Raw genomic sequence first — 19,600 nt, forward strand, 5'->3', positions numbered from 1 at the left:
TGATTGGTTGAACTCATTCTCAAAATGACCACACTAGAAATAAATTAAAACAGGTGGATTTTACAAGTGATCTCATATTTTAACATCAAAGACTAGTGGGGCCCCAATAACATTTTCTTAGGAAATCCCTTGGTTGACTTATGCTTTAAAAGGTGGGGTCCGTCGTTTGCGATGCCCATAGAAAAGTTAAATATTTTTTCTATTAATTGTGTGATAACAATGCCTAGCTGAGTTCAAAGAGGCCTTATGCTTTTTTTTCTACTGCACCTATCTGCTTTTATCTTACTATGATCAATTGAGGATAATGGATTGCGGCCAAAACAGTCCAGTGCATTTTAGGCGGGCCACAATGTCATTTGCGTTTATGTTCCCAATATAAAAGCCTTTCTTCTAACCTTAAAATGCTTTTCACAGCAGAGATAATAAAGCAAGGCAATTGTGTCATCACAATTAAGAAAACAAAAAGGGTAGGGGTGGGATTACCAATTTATAAAAAAAATGTATTTTATACTGAATGTATATCATTTTCACAGCAATCTAACCACAATGTGCGGCCCCTTCTTAAGGTTACTTCATTCTCCTCATGCTGAAGTTTTTCCTTGCCCTCATGTAGGTTTTAGATCAGGCGATGGTGTAATAATAGCCTGTACAGCCCTTTGCAAAGTCTTTTGATTAAATATTGATCAAATAAACATGACTTGACGATACAAGCCAGTAGATGGCAGCAAACAGTAAAAAAAAAAATCCGTACCACTCCAATAAGGGTGAGAAAAAATGAAGCAAAAACATTATTGCGGATGCAAATGGAAATCTTTATACAATAATAAATATAGATGTATATACATATATATTGCATCATATGCAAGGTTGACACCACTCAAGATAAAATCAATTTCAAAGAAATTTCAAAGGCATACAACAGGTGATGCTTTAATTTTTGTAGGATGACATCTCATTATACACCTCCCCTGCACACGCCACAAAACGAATATCAGTTTAGCATCGTGCGATTCGATGAAATTGACTTTTCAAGCGGTCTGTCTTTTGAAAAGTATTAGTGTTGCCATGGCCACCTGGTGGTCTGCTGGATGCGTGACTTGGACGGGGGTTCGGGGCAGGGGGTCAGTTAGAGCAGATGCCCCCTTCCCCAAACAATCTCTTCTGAGTGACAGCATACAAATTGTCCACAAGGCGAGTATGGACATTTCTTTTGTGCTCCTTCACAGGGGCGTCGAGGAGGACACGGTGTAGTTTACTCAGTAGAGGTTTCGGCGCCAAAACCAACTTAACATTGATTATTTCGTTTGCCTTTTTCTTTCCAGCAACCGTGTGTGAATATCCCTTGCTGAATACTATGAGAAATACACACCAAGAGACATTGTTACACATTTATTTTTATTTTTCCAGTGGATTCAGAAAGGGAGACATGATCTTAGTGGTGCTGACCAAAAGGTTTTAACATATTATATAAATCTAAATACTTGTAAGTTGACTGGTGACTTGAAAATTAATTAAGTCGAAAGGGTCTACTCTAAAGTAATTTATCTGGTTCTGTGCAAAGGGGGTCTATTACAAACTGTCATAAAAATGATAAAGCAATTATTCCTTTTAGCAAGCTGACTTAAAGGCTTAAGGGGGAAATGTGCATTATTTAGCCACCCCTAGTGGTAAATAAAAACTTCTATATCGATTTAAATAATCCATCCATTCATTATCTGCACCGCTTATCCTCAGTAGGATCGCGGGGGTGCTGGAGCCCTTTCCAGCTCTCCTCCTGATCTGGTTGCCAGCCAACTGCAAGGCACACAGAGACAGACAACTCACTCACTCATTCACACACAGGGACATTTTGGACCGGCCAATTAACCTAACATGGAATGTGGGAGGAAACTGGAGTGCCCGGAGGAAACCAACTCAAGCATGGGGAGAACATGCAAACTCTGCACAGGAAGGTTGGTAGTTGGATTTGAACCAAAGACCTGAGAACTGTGCAGCGGATGCGCTAACCACTCATCCGCCGTGCCGCTCAATCTGAATAAGCAAAAATTCATTATCATTTAAAAGGTGTATTTTTTTAAACAGCAGGTCAATGAATTTGTATTTTTTTTTATCATAAGTTGAGGCTCACCTAGAGGTGGTGAACATGATTTTCCCCCTTTTTTGCTGCTACAGGTACCCCCTACGCCAGTGTTTTTTCCTTATTTTACGCATACCTTTTTAGTCTTTTTTCACCTTTCATTTTTCTCATGTTATTTCTACTCTTTTTATTTTCACCTTTTGTTTTCCCTTGTTCTCTTTTCTTTTTAAGTCGTTTTTCCCCGTTCCCTTCTTTAATATTTCATTATTTCTACCCTTTTGTCTTGCCTCTTATTCTTTACATTTTTTGTTCTTTTATTTTGCTTTCTTTTTCCCCTTGTTTCTTTTCAACTTTTTAATGCCCCTTTTCTATTCTTTCTCTCCTAGAAAGCCTAGGCAAAAAAATAAAAATACATGTTTTAGTCACTTTGAGTCCCCATCGTCTGTGTTCCTCCTTATTCTTTCTATCAGTCGTTTTCTCTTGCACTACACAATGTCCCTTTAAGTAGACACCAGTCACAAAAGAATCTTCACAAATAGGTTAAGGTTTTAAGACAATTTCATCATTAAAGATTAGAAAGCTGGAATGTGATTTTCAATCCTAAATCATTTGGATGTTTTAAAATCCTTTTTTAAAAGAGGGATTTGATTTTTAAGACTGTTTGATAATACTGTTGGATACGCCTGCTGCAAACTTAATGAAGTAAAATAATATAAATGAATGACTAAAAACCGAGCTCCGATTGAGATGAAGTCACAGCCAAAAGAGAGGGCACGTCCTCTGGTAGCGTATCGTCCTCTACTGGACAACAATGTGCATTACCGCGTCGCCTCCGAAAAAAAGAACAAGCATTTTCCCCCAAATAAATTGCTTTTAATCCAAAAGCAGACGCTGGACAATGAACATAGTTCAAATGCTCTCATCAAAATAGAATAGTACCAAAAGTGCCACAAAAGACAATGACTCAGCATTTTACATGCCACTACGCTAAAATCAAGTCATATATACAGCATACATATTTCACATTTACAATACAAAACACAATGTTAATGTACAAACTGCTCACATGAAGTAAAAGGAACAAACAAAAAAATATATAAACGACAACATTTCACTGGTAAATTAAGTTGACCTCACAATACAAAGGGAGAGCATTTTCATATTCGACTTACCACAATCTGCAAACAACTTTCTGTAACTTGCAATATGCTGAAACTGTACGTGTCTTGTCGTCACTGGTTGGATGAGATCCACTTGTTAATAACAATGTGCCTCAACAAGTATGATCGAAAATCAAAATCAGACTAATTGTGTACATCCACCCCGTCAGTATGTCTACTACTGGCAAGTTCCAACTCACGACACTAACATCAACTAATGCATTCGAGAATCAGAGTGGAAGAAAACATTACTTGAAACATAAAGTAAACACATTTGTGCAAGTCTGTCCAAGTAGGGGAAATAAGTGGCAGGAAAGGCTGGAGAAAAAAAAAAAAAAAAAAAAAAAAAAAAAAAAAAAAAAAAAATCAACACTGTGTACATGTACAATACCTAGACAAGACTCAGACAGGATATCAAAATACAATTCTCAGTTTCCCATTCATAAAGCCCGGCACCCGCAAAATTCTATACCAGGGGTGTCAAACTCATTTTAACTCGGTGGCCACACGATAGCACATTCTCTCATGGTGGATTAGAGAGAAAGAAAGAAATAAGAGAAAGAGCGGGAGAGAAAAATAGAGGGTGGGACAAAAAAAAGAGAGAGAGGAGAGAGAGAAAAAAGAGAGAGAATGTGAGAAAGAGAAATAGTGAGAGGGGGAAAGAGAGAGAGAAAGAAATCCAAAGAGAAATGGAAAGAGGGAAAAAGAGGAGAGATGGAGAAAGCAAGAGCGAGAGAAAAGAAAAAAGGAGGAGGGAGCAAAAGAAGGTAAACAGACAAAGAGAAAGAGAGGAACAAAGAAAGAGAAACAGAGACAGAGAGAGTGAAAGAGAGAGAGAGTAAGAGAAAAGGGCAGGAAGATAGAGAGAGAAAGAAATACAAGTACACCGTTTGTGAGAGGCATCAAGTGTGCATATTTCAAACTTCAGCTCGTTTTTCTCTTGTGCTTCCCTCAGCATTGTCTCGCGGGCCGGATCCAATCCCTTAGCGGGCCTGATACGGCCCGCGGGCCGGATCCAATCCCTTAGCGGGCCTGATACGGCCCACGCGCCGCCCGTTTGATACCCCTGTTCTATACCATCAAGGATGAGAAAGGCACTGAATCTGCAGGCTCAGGCTTTCGTCAAACTGACGTCACACGACTTCCTCCCTCCTGCCTTAACAACATCCCTCTCTCTTCCATTTCACATGTAACAACATCCCTTTTCCCCATCCTAACAGATAAAACGTGGGGAAAAAAGCATACCACCCTAAAATATGTAACAGTAATTTCAAATGTAAACAGTAAATAAGTCAGTACAGTACTTTCATCTCCCTTATTGAGGAAAAATGCAGGCAATATTGCCACGGCTTCGAAAATGTCACATTACTTAGAAATGATCGGTCAAGTTAGCGATAGCATATCATATATTTTGGAATGCTAAGATAGATGTTGCGTAAACTACAGTATAAAAAAGATACAGGCAAAGCACGAAGGCATTCGCTGGTTGTACAGAAGCTATAAAACCAACAATAGCGCAGGGAAAATAGCGGGTGCTGTTCGTGTAGTTTTTGTTAACAAACTGCACATTTTTTAACGGTAAAATAGAGTGCTTATTGCTTCAAAGACTAAAGCGTTGCTTATAAAATGATACGATCTAAAGAAGGTATAACAAGGCTCTCTTTATATTCAGCAATGGTTAATTATAAAAAGCAGTCCAAAAAGGCTAAACGACATACCAGTGAAACATTTCTGTATGGCTTTATGGAACTGTAGATGTTAAAAAAAACAGTCATCTGTTTTTTATAACGTAGTTCGCCCCCTCCCAACTAAATGGTTGGTTCTAGTCATAAACTTGTGTTGAGTCTTCATTCTTTATAAACAGTAATAGTAAGAAATGCCTCTCGTGTCGGTTTTTAAACCGCATTTCAGCAGAACTAACGTGTCAGTCAGTCTTTTTCTATAGTTTGATCCGTACTGCAAAAAAAAAGCTACAAGAATCTATTAAGCTTTCATATATTGTTTTCTCTTACCGTAGTTGAGAATAGTATAATTCAGGTAAGAGTGATCACTGCTACTTGCAGACTGTTTAGACAAAAACAAATATGAAATATTATTCCACTTTAAATCCCAAAGTACCATAAAGTGTTAAAATTATTTTAAATGTGAAAAATGAATGGGGTGTCTGATACCAATTAAGGGGGGTAAAAGATGCATATTTCATGAGGATCCAGTGCACATAAAGAATCTTTCCTAAAAGGAAAAAATAGTGCAGTATTAAAACAGATCAGAATTTGGAGAAAAATCACAGCATTGGTGCTGTTGCTTTGAAGACCATGAGGTGGCGCTGACAGTGACATCTCTTAAGAAGGCGAGAACAATCTGGTTGCGGTTGAGAGTGTGTTCTGATAACAAAAATAACACATTATTCTAGAGGTATCAAGTGCGTGTATTGGGATTTTATTCCTGTGCATTCACTACCTTAGACACATTTGCAGCTTTTTCCTCTTGAATGTCAAAGTCAGGGTTCCTCAAGACCAGCCCCACCTTAAAGTGCCTGCTGCCATTGACCTACACAATCAAAACACAGCCTGGGTTTCATGATAGCGTACGAATCACATGCATTGAGAGGGTATCTGCAGCTTTGTGCAGCTCACCTGCTGCGTAACGGCGTTTTCTTTGCTGCGTTTCTGCATTATCCTGACGACGCCGTCTGGTGTTAGCTGATCAGCTCGAGCTCTACGCTGGAAACAGAAAGTAAAGGGGACCATGTGGAAATGCCGCAACCGAATATCTGACACAATAAAGCACCAATGTGCATGTGGAGTCAAAAAAAGCATGATTTAGAATAATATAATAAAGAAAATTAAAAATGACAGAATAAATAATAGAAGAAATAACCCTGTATGATGCGGCAGGGGTAAACCAGTGAGGGCTGTCGGGCCCTGCTGTTGAACAGAAAACTAATTTGATAAATTCCTGTCTTTTACGTGTGATTTCAGAAAATATTTTCGAACAGAGTATTCAGTACATTTTACAAATAAATTAAAAAAAAAAAAAAAAAAAAAAAAAAAAAAACATCGTCAAGAAGTCACCTTCATGAGTCCTCCGAAGGAGCGAGATCGCGGGCGCTTTTTGCTTGGTTCGTCATCTTGACTGGTGGTAGAGGATGAGGCGGTTTCTTTGACCAACTGCACACAAGTAATTATAGTAAATCCCTAACACTGTATTTTCTGGGTTGCTGCAGGTGCAACTATGGTACTGAATGCAACACTGATGAAAACTAATTTTAGGAAACCAACCTGTCGGACCAGCTTCTTCTTCTTAGCCGAGTTGGGCATGTTATGTTGCACATGCCTAAAGAGGTCCTTAAGTGCTTCTTCTGTATACTGCTGAGCCGGTGATGGGCATTGATCTGGAGTTCCCTGGACCCTGAGCGGGAGTGCCCGTTGCTTGAGGGGTGAAGCTACCCGCCGACTGGGTGAGTCACTCGATGACAAGAGGTCCAAGTCGTCCTTGAATGAAGACACATCGGCATCATCTGACTTACTGTCCACTGTAGCCTTATTTTATATCTTAAAGATACATCACAAGAAATGATAGCTATGGAACGTGTTGCAAAGAACTAAAACATTTTTAACCCTCCCCTCACATTATTTAACTACGGATAAAATCCATAGAAATAACTGTATCCACGTAGTGATTTTTTTCAGACAAAGAATAATCCATTCCACAAAATTAAAGGAGTCATTTTTTTAGGGTGGCAGGGATTTCATTAATGAGCAAAAAACAGGCAGGCTATGGCTGACCTTGCTCCGAATAGTGGTGGTCTTCATGAAGTGTGCTCTGGCCTGTTCTCTCAGGTAGACTGGTGCCTTTAACACAACCAACAAACGTCACACTAGTCAAGTCATGTTTGTTTGTATAGTCCTTAATCACAAAGATTCTCAAAGGTCTGCAAAGACCACAGATTATTGCAAACCACAGACTAGTATTACACCATCCCATGGTCTAAAAACTACATGAGGGCAAGGAAAAAGTCAAAAACCTCAACATGAGTAAAATGAAAAAACCTTGAGAAGGGACTGCACATGAGGTAATCTCCCTTCCAGGATGACCAGGCTGCAATGGATGTTGCAATAACAAATAATACACAGATATTGTCAACATAAAATATAGGTGATTGATATGCTATAGAATGGAAGTGTGTTTTAAGCTTAGATTTTAAACATTTCTACTGAGGTTGCAGATCGAATCTTAGGGGGAAGAGCATTCCACAGCACCGGGCCCGAATGGAGTACGCTCTCGAACCTGCGTATCTCTGGTGAATGATTTGTGTACAAAATGGTTAAATTTCTTCTTTTGCAGGTATCAAGTGTGTGTTTTTCACTTATTCAATTGTCTTATTTGTTTTAGTGTTTGTGTGTTTTGGTTATGCTTGTTATTATGTACATTTTGAATTTCTCTTTTGTATGTCCATTTTTGAACTGAATTGGATTTTACTGCACTTTGAAAACTTGTAACCACAATTTTTAATGCATTTTTACAGCATTTACGTTTTAACTTACACCCTATTGTGACACTAGTATTAAGACATGCTAGTAGTATTTTGATTCTTAAATTTCAGACAATGTAATATTCATTTCGCTTTTTTTTCATTGACAGATATTCTCAGAATTGTAATAGATCTTTATTCAGACAGCAAAAGGAGCTCCCATTAAAAAATTGAAATATTATTATTATGTACCTCATTTCGCTCCATTGGAATGTAGTACACCATTAAAAACAAAACACACAATTCAACTGTTACATACATGTGTTACCTTGCTTATAACAAATAATGAGATAAAAATCCCAAACTTTAAGAAATAACATTTAAGGGAGATTGAGTGTGTTTCATGGAATATGTTTTGGCTTGTGCTTTTGTGCGCATGATAGTCACCCTAAAGAGTTTCTGTGAATGTCTGATGAGAAAGGCCATGCTGTTGTTGAGTGTCTTCAGGTGGTCTTTCAGGTCGATGGCTGTCATCTGCAGCAGGAAAAAAAATAAATTGCAAAAGGAAAACCAGCCCTATCTTTTCTAAATCATTGTTAAGTGCGATTGGGGTTAGAGCATTATAGCTTCAGCTCCTAAGGCTTCAAGAAAACAAGAATTAATGTACAGATGCTACCCGACTTACGAACATTCGGCTTACTGATTCAGGCAGATACGATAATTTTTTTCGGGATGTCGAAAAAAACTCAGAACATTGCTGTAAGTTCGATTTTGTATTGTGTGCACATTTTCCGAGTATAGGACATTTCTGTAGTGCTTCTTTCTGCCACTACCGGCGTGTGGCGCTGTGAGAAGTCATCCAGCATCCACCCCGAAGAAGAAATCCGGCTTCTACTTCCTAGTTCGTGTGTAAACGATCCCAAAACTGTAAGTAAACACCAAATGTAAATATCTTCTGCCTCTACATCTCCATATTTTCTTGTGTAAATTATCCTTTGTTTTTTATCATCACAGTAAAATATGAAACTGGCATGCCACGTCCAATTTCGTTGTCACAATATGTTCAACCCATTTTGTAACAATGATGATAAAGGTATATTGTAAACATACTCTACTGTATCTCCAGCGCACTAAGAAAAGTTTAAAATCTTGTGCATCCATTCAATATGATTGGTGTAAAGTGTAAGGAAGAGGTGAGCAGTTTCTTTTGAAACCAAAGTGGAATAAGAAAGCTTGATGCGTTGATGGCCGGAACGCTTTTTTGGCTATTTTCTACCACGGAGGAGGACCTCTTGAAGCGCAAGTCCCGAAAGTAAGAAAAACCTTACTTTATTTATCCTTATGGGGCATATTATTTTATGAAATGTTTTTTTTAGTACCAAACAATACAGGTTACTTATACATGCCTTAAATATACTTATATAAACCATAGACATACAAAATATAGCACTGAAGCAATTTACGAACAAATTCAACTTACGAACGATCGTCCGGAACCTAACTCGTTTGTAGGTCGGACAGCGTCTGTACAATGTTCTACATTTGCACTGGACATCTTGTTAATCCCTATGAGGTGTTTTTTACTCGAAGAATTTTGCAACCAACTGTCTTTGTGAATGGGATTGCATAACAAAGAGCTTACATGTCGCGGCCAGAGCACATGCGGTGCAAACATGAGCGCCAGGTTAAAAGCGGACATTTTGTTAGCATCCTGCTGCTTGGCAGTATGGTAGAGGAGATCCAGCAGCAGCTTGAGCAGCGAGCGGTTGGGAGGGGGCAGGAGGAGGAAAAGGAGCTGCAGAGCTTCTGTCTGACGCTCCTTGTTCGGCACAGACGTCCTGTTCCCTTGCTCGTCCAGCAGCGTCATTTCTGGAAGGACAAAAAGACATCAGATCTGTGTTGGGAACAATTCAATCAATTTGAGTAACATTTTAGACACTAAAATAGAAAAAGAACGTTTTATTTTTTGTTGAAACGTTGGATGTACAGTGTGTAACTTACCAGCAATCTTGAGGTGGACATGGAAGTGCCGATGCGTGAGCAAAGGTTCGGGCAACTCCCCCAGGAAAGACTTGAGCAGTGTGGCAGCATCATTGGGATGAAAGCCTTCAGCTTGCAAGTCTGCATCAGTGCCACTGGTGAGAAGCTCTTTCAGAGCCTGCTGCCGCACGCTGTTTCCTGGAACGCGGAACAGGCCCTCTATGTGCAGATCTAGAAGAGAGACCGAGATTCAGATCAAAGAAGGTAAAACAAATTGAATCGGACCCTCCTGACAACGCTGTAGATGGAAAATTAACTCTACTTACAGAGCAAATCTATAACATGCTGCGCTCGAAAAATTACGGTAGGAAAAAAAAAATTGGTCTTTGAACAACTGAGTTGAATAAAGTAAATGGAAAAATATCATTTTGCAAAATGAAATAATTATGGATAATGCGAAGTGAAAAAATCAATGAAATTGGATATTAAGGTGAGATTTAGAAAAGTGTAGTAGACGTAAACTTACTTTTACTCAGGTATCCAATGAGCCGATATATGTAAGACACATCGGTTTCTGATAGGACAGTCCCATACATGGCACCTTTATCTGAGACAAAAACAACATAATTCACTCAAAGATAATGCAAAATACTCAATAATTACTTACACCCTAAAAATATATTTACACATTGTGTTACTTTACTTCATAATAGCCACTTTTAAAATACCGAAGCTTAGAAAAAAGTTATGTCTTTCACCTTTGCGTCTGAGAAAGTTCAATGAGCGGAAAAATCCTGGGGTCTTAGGACCCTCGTCGCAGAGGAGCTGGGAGAACTCGGCGCCCGGGAGGTCAATAAGACGAGAGATGTTGCTCAGCACGAGTTCCATGAAGGCGTCTGTGTGCTCATGACGGAGCTTCTCCACAAAAAAGTCGGGGTTGAAGATGACAGGTAGGCGGGCGGCACCTTTTGAACCTCCTGGTGGCACAACCTGGTGGACCATCACATTGGAGTGCCTGTTTTTTAATTGGAGAACATCAGATACCAGTTACATGTCAAATTTGAACAGTTTTAAACATTTGAAATCAATAAAAGACCTGATTCTCCTTCTTGATGAACTGACCTAGAGTGTCCACTTCCCTCACAAAAGAAAAAAACTCGGACACATTAGAAAAGAAGCATTCTATGCTTCTACTGTATTTACTGGATTTCTTGGAGGCCTCAGGCGGTACGTGTGGGCAAAAAGGTCTCAAAAAGCATCACCCTGAAAACAGGGGTTCCAAAAGCCTGTGTGCTCAGTCTTCTGCTCCTCAACCTGCTGACTCATGACTGCACACTAACCAACAGCTCCAACAACCTTGTGAAGTTGAAGATACAACATTGGTGGGGTTCATCACAAAGGGCGGTGAGACCCACTGCAGGAAAGAGGTCGAGCTCCTGACAATGTGGTGCAAAGACAATAACCTCTTGCTAAATGTCAATAAGACCAAAGAACCTATCAGCAATTTTCTAGGGAGGCCAAACCTGCCGCATCCCACTGACCATCGACGGCGCTGCTGTAAAAAGAGTGAGCGACACGAAGTTCCTGCACTCCCACACAACAAGACTAACAGCTTTTTTCCACCAGGCAGTGAGACAACAGAACTCTCTCCACACCCAGTAAGAGGAGAAATGAAAACTAATGACTACACATATACTTGCACACCTTCTGATTGTATTTATTTTTTACACATATTTTATCTTTTATAATTTTAACTGTTATTTATATCACTGTCACTATTTGAGGGTGCTTTAAACATCTTATTGTATGCCGTGTCCAATATGTCAGACAAGGTGACATCAAACATGTTGGCCTAGAGAGGGATAGGCACCACCAGGCTGTACTTGCCCAAGACCCTAGTGATTAAGGGACCTACAAACCGTTAGTTGAAAATACACTTGCACTATTATTATATTAGTATTATTATAGGACAGGACTTTTCCATGGATTTGCACTTTATTGCAGTCAATTGTCTGCGCATGGGAGAATGAGAAGCGGAATTGCATATATTTGTAGGTGAAGTACATTTGAGAAATTGACAAATAAAAATGACATTGGCTACATAAAAGTTTGAGAACGAGGCTGTTATGAGTTTTTTTTGACAAAAGTACAATGTCATTTTTTTGCCTAAATTGGCAGCGAAATCAAGTGGTGGGAACATTATGCTATCTATCTATCTATCTATCTATCTATCTCGGTCATATCCCTCAAAGGGGTGACCGATAGCAAGACAGACACATACAATAGCAAAGAAAATAAAAAAGGGAAAATCTATCACTAAACCTATCACACACTCTTCCAAACTTCATTACCAACCTTCTCAATGTTTCCTCATTGAGGAAACGTTATGCACGTGAAGCTAACTGGCAGATATATGAGTAATGGCCAAAATCAGACACCCTGAATATGTTTTAACTATTTGCTTCAAAGATGTATAAAAAGTATTTTTTGTACAGCGTGTCACGTGAATGTGATAGTCTAGTGGGGACTATTAATTCTAACAAATTGTCATATGTTTTCATAACTGTCAACCTGTAAGTTTTTGCCGTACAAAGTACGTTTATTATGCATTTTAAGACATGTACGACGTACAAGAAAATCTGTACGGAATAATGCAAATTTGTCAATTATGGGTACCATCCTGTATACATTGACTATCAAGAAACGGCAAATCAATCAAAACAAACGAGTTCGCCGCGGAAGCCTCTATCTCGGTAGCTTTTTTTTTTTTGTTGCAAACGAAGCGAGCGGTTTGATGTAGTCCGTCTCCTTTTAGAGAACCGGATTTTTCGGCTCAACTCATTAAAGAGAGCTCTCAAACGGCTCACTTGGGTTCAAATCCAGCTACCAACCTTCCTGTGCGGAGTTTGCATGTTCTCCCCGTGCCTGCGTGGGTTTCCTCCGGGCACTTTGGTTTCCACCCACATCCCATAAACATGCATGGCAGGTTAATTGGCCGGTCCAAATTGTCCCTAAGTGTGAATTGGCGAGCAAATTGTCTGTCCCTGTGTGCCCTGCGACTGGCTGGCAACTAGTACAGGGTGTCCCCTACCCACTGCCCGAAGATGGCTGGGATGGGCTCCAGCACCCCCGCGACCCTACTGAGGATAAGCGGTGCCGATAATGGATGGATGGATGATATAATGAAACACGTGTACAATAAAATATGTTAAACTACATAAATAAACACGTTTGAAAAAAAATATGGTGTAAGATTATTTTGTATTTTGTAAGAGAAAATACAAGATTTTGTAAGGATATGGAGCCGTGGAGGTTGACAGGTATGTGTTATACAAGACAACACTAACATACAGGGAGTGAGGTTAAATGGCAATCAACTCTGTTGTTCTTATGTCGAAGATAAACCCAATAGCGGATGTATTTGTCATCTGTTCTCTTCGTTTTGATAAAGGCTGTTATCGTAGCGGCAAACCACAACAAGTGACAGTCGTTAGGATAGTCGCTATTTTTATTTATCTTTTACAGCTAGAACTTTAATCGTTCGGCTACCAGGTGGCATAAATTTGGCTCCTGCGACGGTGTAGGAATAAAACTACTTAAAATAACGCAGGGGGGTGCGTCTTTACCTTATTTTTGTTTTGACTTGGTCGGCTTCTTTACCCGCTGCCATGTTGTTTGTTCACTTCAAATCCGCCGCTCTTGTTTCTGAAAACCCGCCTACCTTTTCACCCGTTGGCCAGTTTCCGAATAAGGGGGCAGCACGATTATCAACAGTTAGGCATGCACCGTTTAATGATTGGCCAGTTCAAATTTTTCTTGGTGTTTTTTGAACGCTAGATGTCACTGTGTCGCTCAGTGCAACCAAAAACGAGCACATAGATGCATACAAATCAAAGGTTTATTACTCTATTCAAGTAAAATTGTCTTCAAAGTCTCATGTGCTTCTTTGGGATTGTATCGATGATTTTTAGAAAAAAAACCCTCAGATATACAAAGCCCAAGACAAAAAGCAAACATTTTAACGAAATTATACAATTTTAAACCCTTTATTTACCCAGGATTGAGAATACCTAATGCATTGTATTATCCATCCATCCATCCATTATTTGTACCACTTATCCTCGGTAAAGTCGCGGGGGTGCTGGAGCCCATCCCAGCTATCTTTGGGCAGTGGGCAGGGGACACTCTCAACTGGTTGCCAGCCAATCACAGGGCACAGAGAAAGACAACTCACTCGCCCATACACACCTAGGGACAATTTGGACCAGCCGATTAACCTGACATGCATGTTTCTGGAATGTGGGAGGAAACCAGAGTGCCTGGAGGAAACCCACGCAAGTACGGGGAGAACATGCAAACTCCACACAGAAGGTTCGATCTCATGCCCTCAGAACTGTGCCGCATGCGTGCTAACCACTGCCCCGCCGTGCTGCCTGCATTGTATTGTTTCAACATTATTTTGAAACCATATTATAAAATCATAAGTGACATTATTATATTGCAAATTAACTGATGATAGACTTTGCAAAGAAAGGGAGAAGAGAGAGAGAGAGAGAGAGAGAGAGAGAGAGAGAGAGAAAGAGAAAAAGAGGGGAAAAGAGAAAGAGAGAGAAAAAGTAGTTTGCAGTAATCTGTGGTCTGTGCAGCCCTTTGAGACTCCTTGTGATAAAGGGCAATACAAATAAACATGATTTGATTATTGATTTATAGGGCAAATTCTGAGGGGAACGTCTTCTCTGTGCCCTTGCAAACAACTTCCCAAGTGCACTTATGGGCAATAGTAATGTCACAAGAGCGGGGGCTGAATAACTTAAGTTGGAAAATGCACGACAAATGCAATATAGGCCGCTTTCCGTGTTTGTAAACAAGTGTGACTTAGCTAAGCTGCGCACACGTTGTTGAGGCAAAATGGTGAAATTCAAGTCAGTTCACACCAGCCAATTGACGAAAAAATATCGTGGTAAAATCTGAAATAAGCACAAAGTATGGGCAGGCAGCAAAATAGCTACTTTATTTTAGTAAACAAAGTCAAGAATAAAAAAAATATATATATTTTGAATGGAGCTACAAATAGATTGAGCTAACCATTTTGTGGAGCTTTTGTGCGTTATATACGACAACGACCCATAGCAACAAGCAAAATACCTGTCTATGACAGCAAGCTTAATAGACAAAAATAGTAACTCAGATGACCGGTTTATATTTACAGTAGTTTAGTTCACAGAAGGGCAGCACGGTGGGGCAGTGGTTAGCGCGTGTGTGACACAGTTCTGAGGTCACGAGATCGAACCTAGCTGTGTGGAGTTTGCATGTTCTCCCTGTGCGTGCGTGGGTTTCCTCCGGTGACTCCGATTTCCTCCCACATTCCAAAAACATGCATGTCATGTTAATTGGCCGGTCCAAATTGTCCCTAGGTGTGTATGAGCGAGTGAGTTGTCTGTCTCTGTGTGCCCTGCGACTGGCTGGCAACCAGTCCAGCGTGTCCCCAGGCCACGGCCTGAAGACACCTGAGATGGGCTCCAGCAACCCCGTGACCCCACTGAGGATAAGCGGTGCAGATAATGCATGGATGGATGGACCTTAAGCAGGCGTCTCATTTTACCTGGGGGCCTCAGAAGTTAAGGTCCAGGTAAAGTGTGGCCACATCAGGTTTTCCACATGATAAAACATTCAGCTATTCTAAAATATATTTTTCCAAGCAGAATAATATTTGACAATTAAAAAGTAACTATTAAGATAAAGAAAATAGACAAATGAATAGTAAGTAAATAGTAATAATAAGGACATAAGACTTGAAAAAACCAAATACTGTATGTTAGTAGAAAAAAATGAATGAGACAGACAAGCATGTTCTCTCTCTCTCTCTCTCTCGTCGTCTGTCCGTCCATCTATTATGCTGGTTCTTTAATTTCCACACCCTTTAGAATGGATTTCCTTTTACTTATTTATTTGAAGATTTAATAAAAAAAGGGCGTCGGGGGAGGACATTCAGAACAGATTTGGAATTGTTTTTTGTACAGTCCTCTCCTATTCTCTTTGCAGGTTCAAAACTAATTGATGTTTTCTCTCATTATTTTGTAGTCTACTAAATTATACACGCATCAACTGTAGAAAAACAACGTTGCGGAACTTTTAAGTGGAATTCTCACATTGGATGATTTGTTCTAAAAGGGCCAGTGTGTAAAATCATCTAGTGGAGTTCTAATAGAATGCACCAACATTAATTAGAAGCACGTACACTCCACGCCTCTCATCACATACTATGTTTGCAAAGTTTTTCAAAACATGCCAACACCTTTAATAAGATATTGAACAAATTAAAATGACTCAACTTTTGTTAATAATTTAAAAAAATGCATGTTGTTCCACAATATAATTTGTTCCTTACACAATTAGTGAGTTTTTAAAGTAAGTGAACAATCAAAATTCAACACACTTTTAAAGCTTAAAAAAACATTCTTACGTGGGTAGGTTGTGGTAGAATGCCTTTGTATGTAAATTGTTACATCAACGTTTAAAAAAAGTCAATTTTCTTGTTACATTTGTATAGAAATGTAGTAAATTGTGTTAGGCGGAGAGGATCCTAACGCAGACACAAGCCTCACGTAGACAGTTTTAATGGAGACAAGGGAAATAAGACGCAGAGGGAGGAGAAGTGATAACGGCCCGTTATTAAACAATAAGAGACAGTCCAAAAAAAAATTCAAGGCTCGATGAATACAAAAGTCTTACTTGGTACAAAGCAAGCATCAAGGGTTTAGCCACCGACACAGACAGGAAGAAAAGTCAATGATCAGACACTAAAGACCCGTCTGTGTTGTCCTTTTATGCAGGCGGTTGATCAGCGCCATGTCCACATAATTTTGAGTCCACATTTGCGTGCGTTTGCGTGCTTGATCTTCACAATATTGGACTTTTTATTTTGATTAGTTTACTGCCAGTCATTTAGAAAAATCCCGCATTTCTATATAACTACACCATGCAATATTCAAATAAATAGATGCATGATGACAATTTATTTTGATCAGTCACAAAAATACAGTGAAACAGAATGAGCAATACAACAAAAAACTGGCTTAAAACTTACAAGATGATACTTGTGCTTATTTCATCTACCCTTTTAACAAGATTGAACTTTTTCAAGATAAAGAAAACCTTTCTTAAATTCCATTAGACAAATAGGATATATCATTTCTACCCTTTTGCAATTTTATATCTTAAGTTGATATGAAAAATCCAAAAATCAGACAATGGTTTCATCTCATGGGAGTTATTCATTAAAAAATCGCTTCCATGTTTTAAATTTAAAGGGACACTGCGTAATATTTGATCACTAGATATCAATAGTGTTGCAAGTGAAACAAAGCACAATTTTTGCTTATGATTTTAATCAATATTTTCTAAATTAATGATGTTTTTTGCACCACTAGGAGGTGCTAAAAAATACACAATATCCATCTAAAGCGCCATCAATGCCTGTTGACAAAATGTAAATGACAGTATGTGTTAATAGTGCTTACATTTTCTCTCTCCTACTCCTCACTTTTTTTCTAAATGGTAAATGGTCTGCATTTATATAGCGCTTTTCAAGTTAATGAAGACCTCCCAAAGCGCTTTACAATGTGCTTCACAGTTACCCATTCACACACACACTTATAGGGACTCAGCCATGCAAGGCGCTTACCTGCTTATTGGGGTATTAGGGATTCAGTGTCTTGCCCAAGGACACTTCGACATATAACACGGAGGAGCCGGGAATCGAACCTGCGACCTCTTGATCCTACCTCCTGAGCTAATTTGAATTCAAAGTAACAAGGTTTAAATCATACCTGTAAACTTATGAGTTTATGTTTTGTGATCATTTCAAAATGTGTACGCCGTACAACAATTTTTTACAGGAAATTAAAAATAAAAAACTATTTTTTTTTTGTTAAACTGATCTCATCTTGCCTTTTTAGGCTCTAATATTGATTGTCTTGGTTACTGGTAGCAGACCAAAACGTCAATGTAGATTGCAAATATTGTTGCCCTATTCTACATAGTCTGTATTGATGTAAGCAAACAGGTGCCACATTGTGTTTTCAAGGTTTTATCATTGCTTAATAATTACAATCATTAATACTGTAAACAATTGGCTTAGGTTGACAGGTACGTTATCTGTACATGTGATACCAGTTTAACTCAGAAACAGACATGGACTATATTCATTGTTATAAAAAACAAAATAAAATCATAATCAGACCTGAAGTGAAATCTAACATGCACAAGGTGATTAAAAAATATGCCCAAACATCAACAGTTTGAAGCAGTGATGTGTGTCGACTTTTCAAATCCACTGTATGTAATATTTGCCATATCAGAATTCTTGCAGTCTTTTATTTGAAAGGATGCACACAAATCATTGCATCCGTTTTCCTTTTTGAACACACACTGACACTATGCAGAAAATAAGAAAGCGTCTTCCCGGAAAAAATGAAGCTCCTCACAAGCGGCAGCCGTTGAGAGACAGTTCTGTGGCGGCAGCGTCCAGGCTGGCACATTTTTCCTGCAGGATTCCATTGGCGCATTCATCAGTGGTTGGCCAGCGCTCTACCCATGTGCCTACACCCAACGTGTACGTGAACCTGAGAACAAGTGGAATTTAAAATGAATGGTGTTTTTCATCTAATGGTAACCATTGCTATTGGGTCTTAAAACTGATCAACTGTTGTGGGGGTGAAGCGTTCAAATATAATTGCCTGTTACGTATTTCATTAAACATAGGGCAATCAATTTGTGGGAATACCTGTTGTTGGCCGTGTCCACGTTCCACTGGTCGTCCTTGGGTCCAATGAGGAGGTATTGGGAGCCCACCTTCAAATCTAGCCCCCCTCTGCAGCCCCCGTGGGACAGGAACATCCTGGTCTGACCAGCTTTAACTCCAGCCTCGCTGCCTGTATAGACCGTTTAGTGAAGTTGATTCCTCATCGACAAACCTCTCAAAACCACCAAGACGAAGGACTCACCAAGTTTGATGACACGTACAATCTCCATCTCATACTTGTCATAGTGACCCTGCTGGATGCTCAGAATTTTCACCTGGAAAACTGATAACCAAAAGAGGGGTGATTTTGGAGTCAGTGTTAGAGAATGGGGACCATGTTAGGCCCCCTAGTGGGGTTAACACCCAAGGTCAGATTGGGTTATGAGAAATCAGAATCTGAAATTTGACCAGCAAGCAGGAGTTCCTTCACAAAAGCGGTGGCATTTCTTATATTATTATTTTGAGAACAATGACCAAAGTGTCTTTGATATTTGGAAATTGAAAGTACCGTGGTGCAATGACTTGCAAGCGAAGGTCTCTCTATCCTTAGCACTGAAGCTTTCGTTATCTGATTTGGCGACACCGCAATCCCCTGTGGAAGCAAGATGAGTTACCGTTATTATGTCCATTTATGCTAAATGCTTAGTTTTGGTTTACCTTGGGTGCAGCGGCAGACGTTTTCTTTGCAGATGTGTGTAACATGTCCCTGATCCTGAGGTGGCATGTAGGTCTTAGTGCAGCGGTGGTCTAATGACAAAAAAAAATCATTAATAGGTCAATATAGCAGAAACAATTATTGTTAACATTTAAATTCGACAGTTCAAAGGTTTACTTTAGATTATTATTATTTTTTTTACAAAGTACTTTTATTTGACAACAAATGCTTGCGCCTGTAAATAGGTTTGATGTTTGGTTGCAATGTATAATACATCCTTCCATCCATTATCTGCACCGCTTATCCTCAGCGGGGTGCTGGAGCCCATCCAGCTGACTTCAGGGGACACCCTGAACTGGTTGCCAGCCAGTCGCAGGGCACACAGAGACAGACAACTCACTTGCTCATACACATCTAAGGACAATTTGGACGGGCCAATTAACCTGACATG

At 39.4% G+C, this 19,600-nt stretch overlaps 2 protein-coding genes across 3 annotated transcripts in view; both read right to left on the bottom strand.

Annotated features, from left to right (window-relative positions):
- Window positions 1-2,945: 2,945 nt before the first annotated feature.
- LOC148361472 (rho GTPase-activating protein 19-like) lies at window positions 2,946-13,394 on the bottom strand. The gene is made up of 12 exons (XM_088342160.1): window positions 13,318-13,394; window positions 10,450-10,706; window positions 10,218-10,298; window positions 9,713-9,922; window positions 9,354-9,580; window positions 8,159-8,245; window positions 7,026-7,091; window positions 6,519-6,731; window positions 6,312-6,407; window positions 5,874-5,960; window positions 5,698-5,787; window positions 2,946-5,621 (listed from the first exon to the last, which is right to left on the bottom strand). Exons 1-12 carry the CDS (start codon window positions 13,359-13,361, stop codon window positions 5,580-5,582), a joined length of 1,500 nt encoding a protein of 499 aa, XP_088198286.1. The 5' UTR covers window positions 13,362-13,394; the 3' UTR covers window positions 2,946-5,579.
- Window positions 13,395-17,764: 4,370 nt separating this feature from the next.
- Window positions 17,765-19,600, bottom strand: part of LOC148361473 (venom factor-like) — a 39,643-nt gene continuing 37,807 nt past the window's right edge. For both annotated transcript variants that reach the window (XM_088342162.1, XM_088342161.1), the window contains exons 41-45: window positions 19,152-19,241; window positions 19,003-19,086; window positions 18,697-18,777; window positions 18,477-18,624; window positions 17,765-18,315 (exon numbers count right to left, since the gene is read on the bottom strand). In XM_088342162.1, coding sequence (XP_088198288.1) covers window positions 18,174-18,315; window positions 18,477-18,624; window positions 18,697-18,777; window positions 19,003-19,086; window positions 19,152-19,241 — 545 coding nt within the window. In that variant the 3' untranslated portion in view covers window positions 17,765-18,173. The remainder of the gene's footprint in view (window positions 18,316-18,476; window positions 18,625-18,696; window positions 18,778-19,002; window positions 19,087-19,151; window positions 19,242-19,600) is intronic.

Source organism: Urocampus carinirostris, chromosome 8 (genome assembly GCF_059441175.1).
Source record: "Urocampus carinirostris isolate Australia breed hairy pipefish chromosome 8, RoL_Ucar_1.0, whole genome shotgun sequence".
In the NCBI taxonomy this organism is placed as follows: domain Eukaryota; kingdom Metazoa; phylum Chordata; class Actinopteri; order Syngnathiformes; family Syngnathidae; genus Urocampus; species Urocampus carinirostris.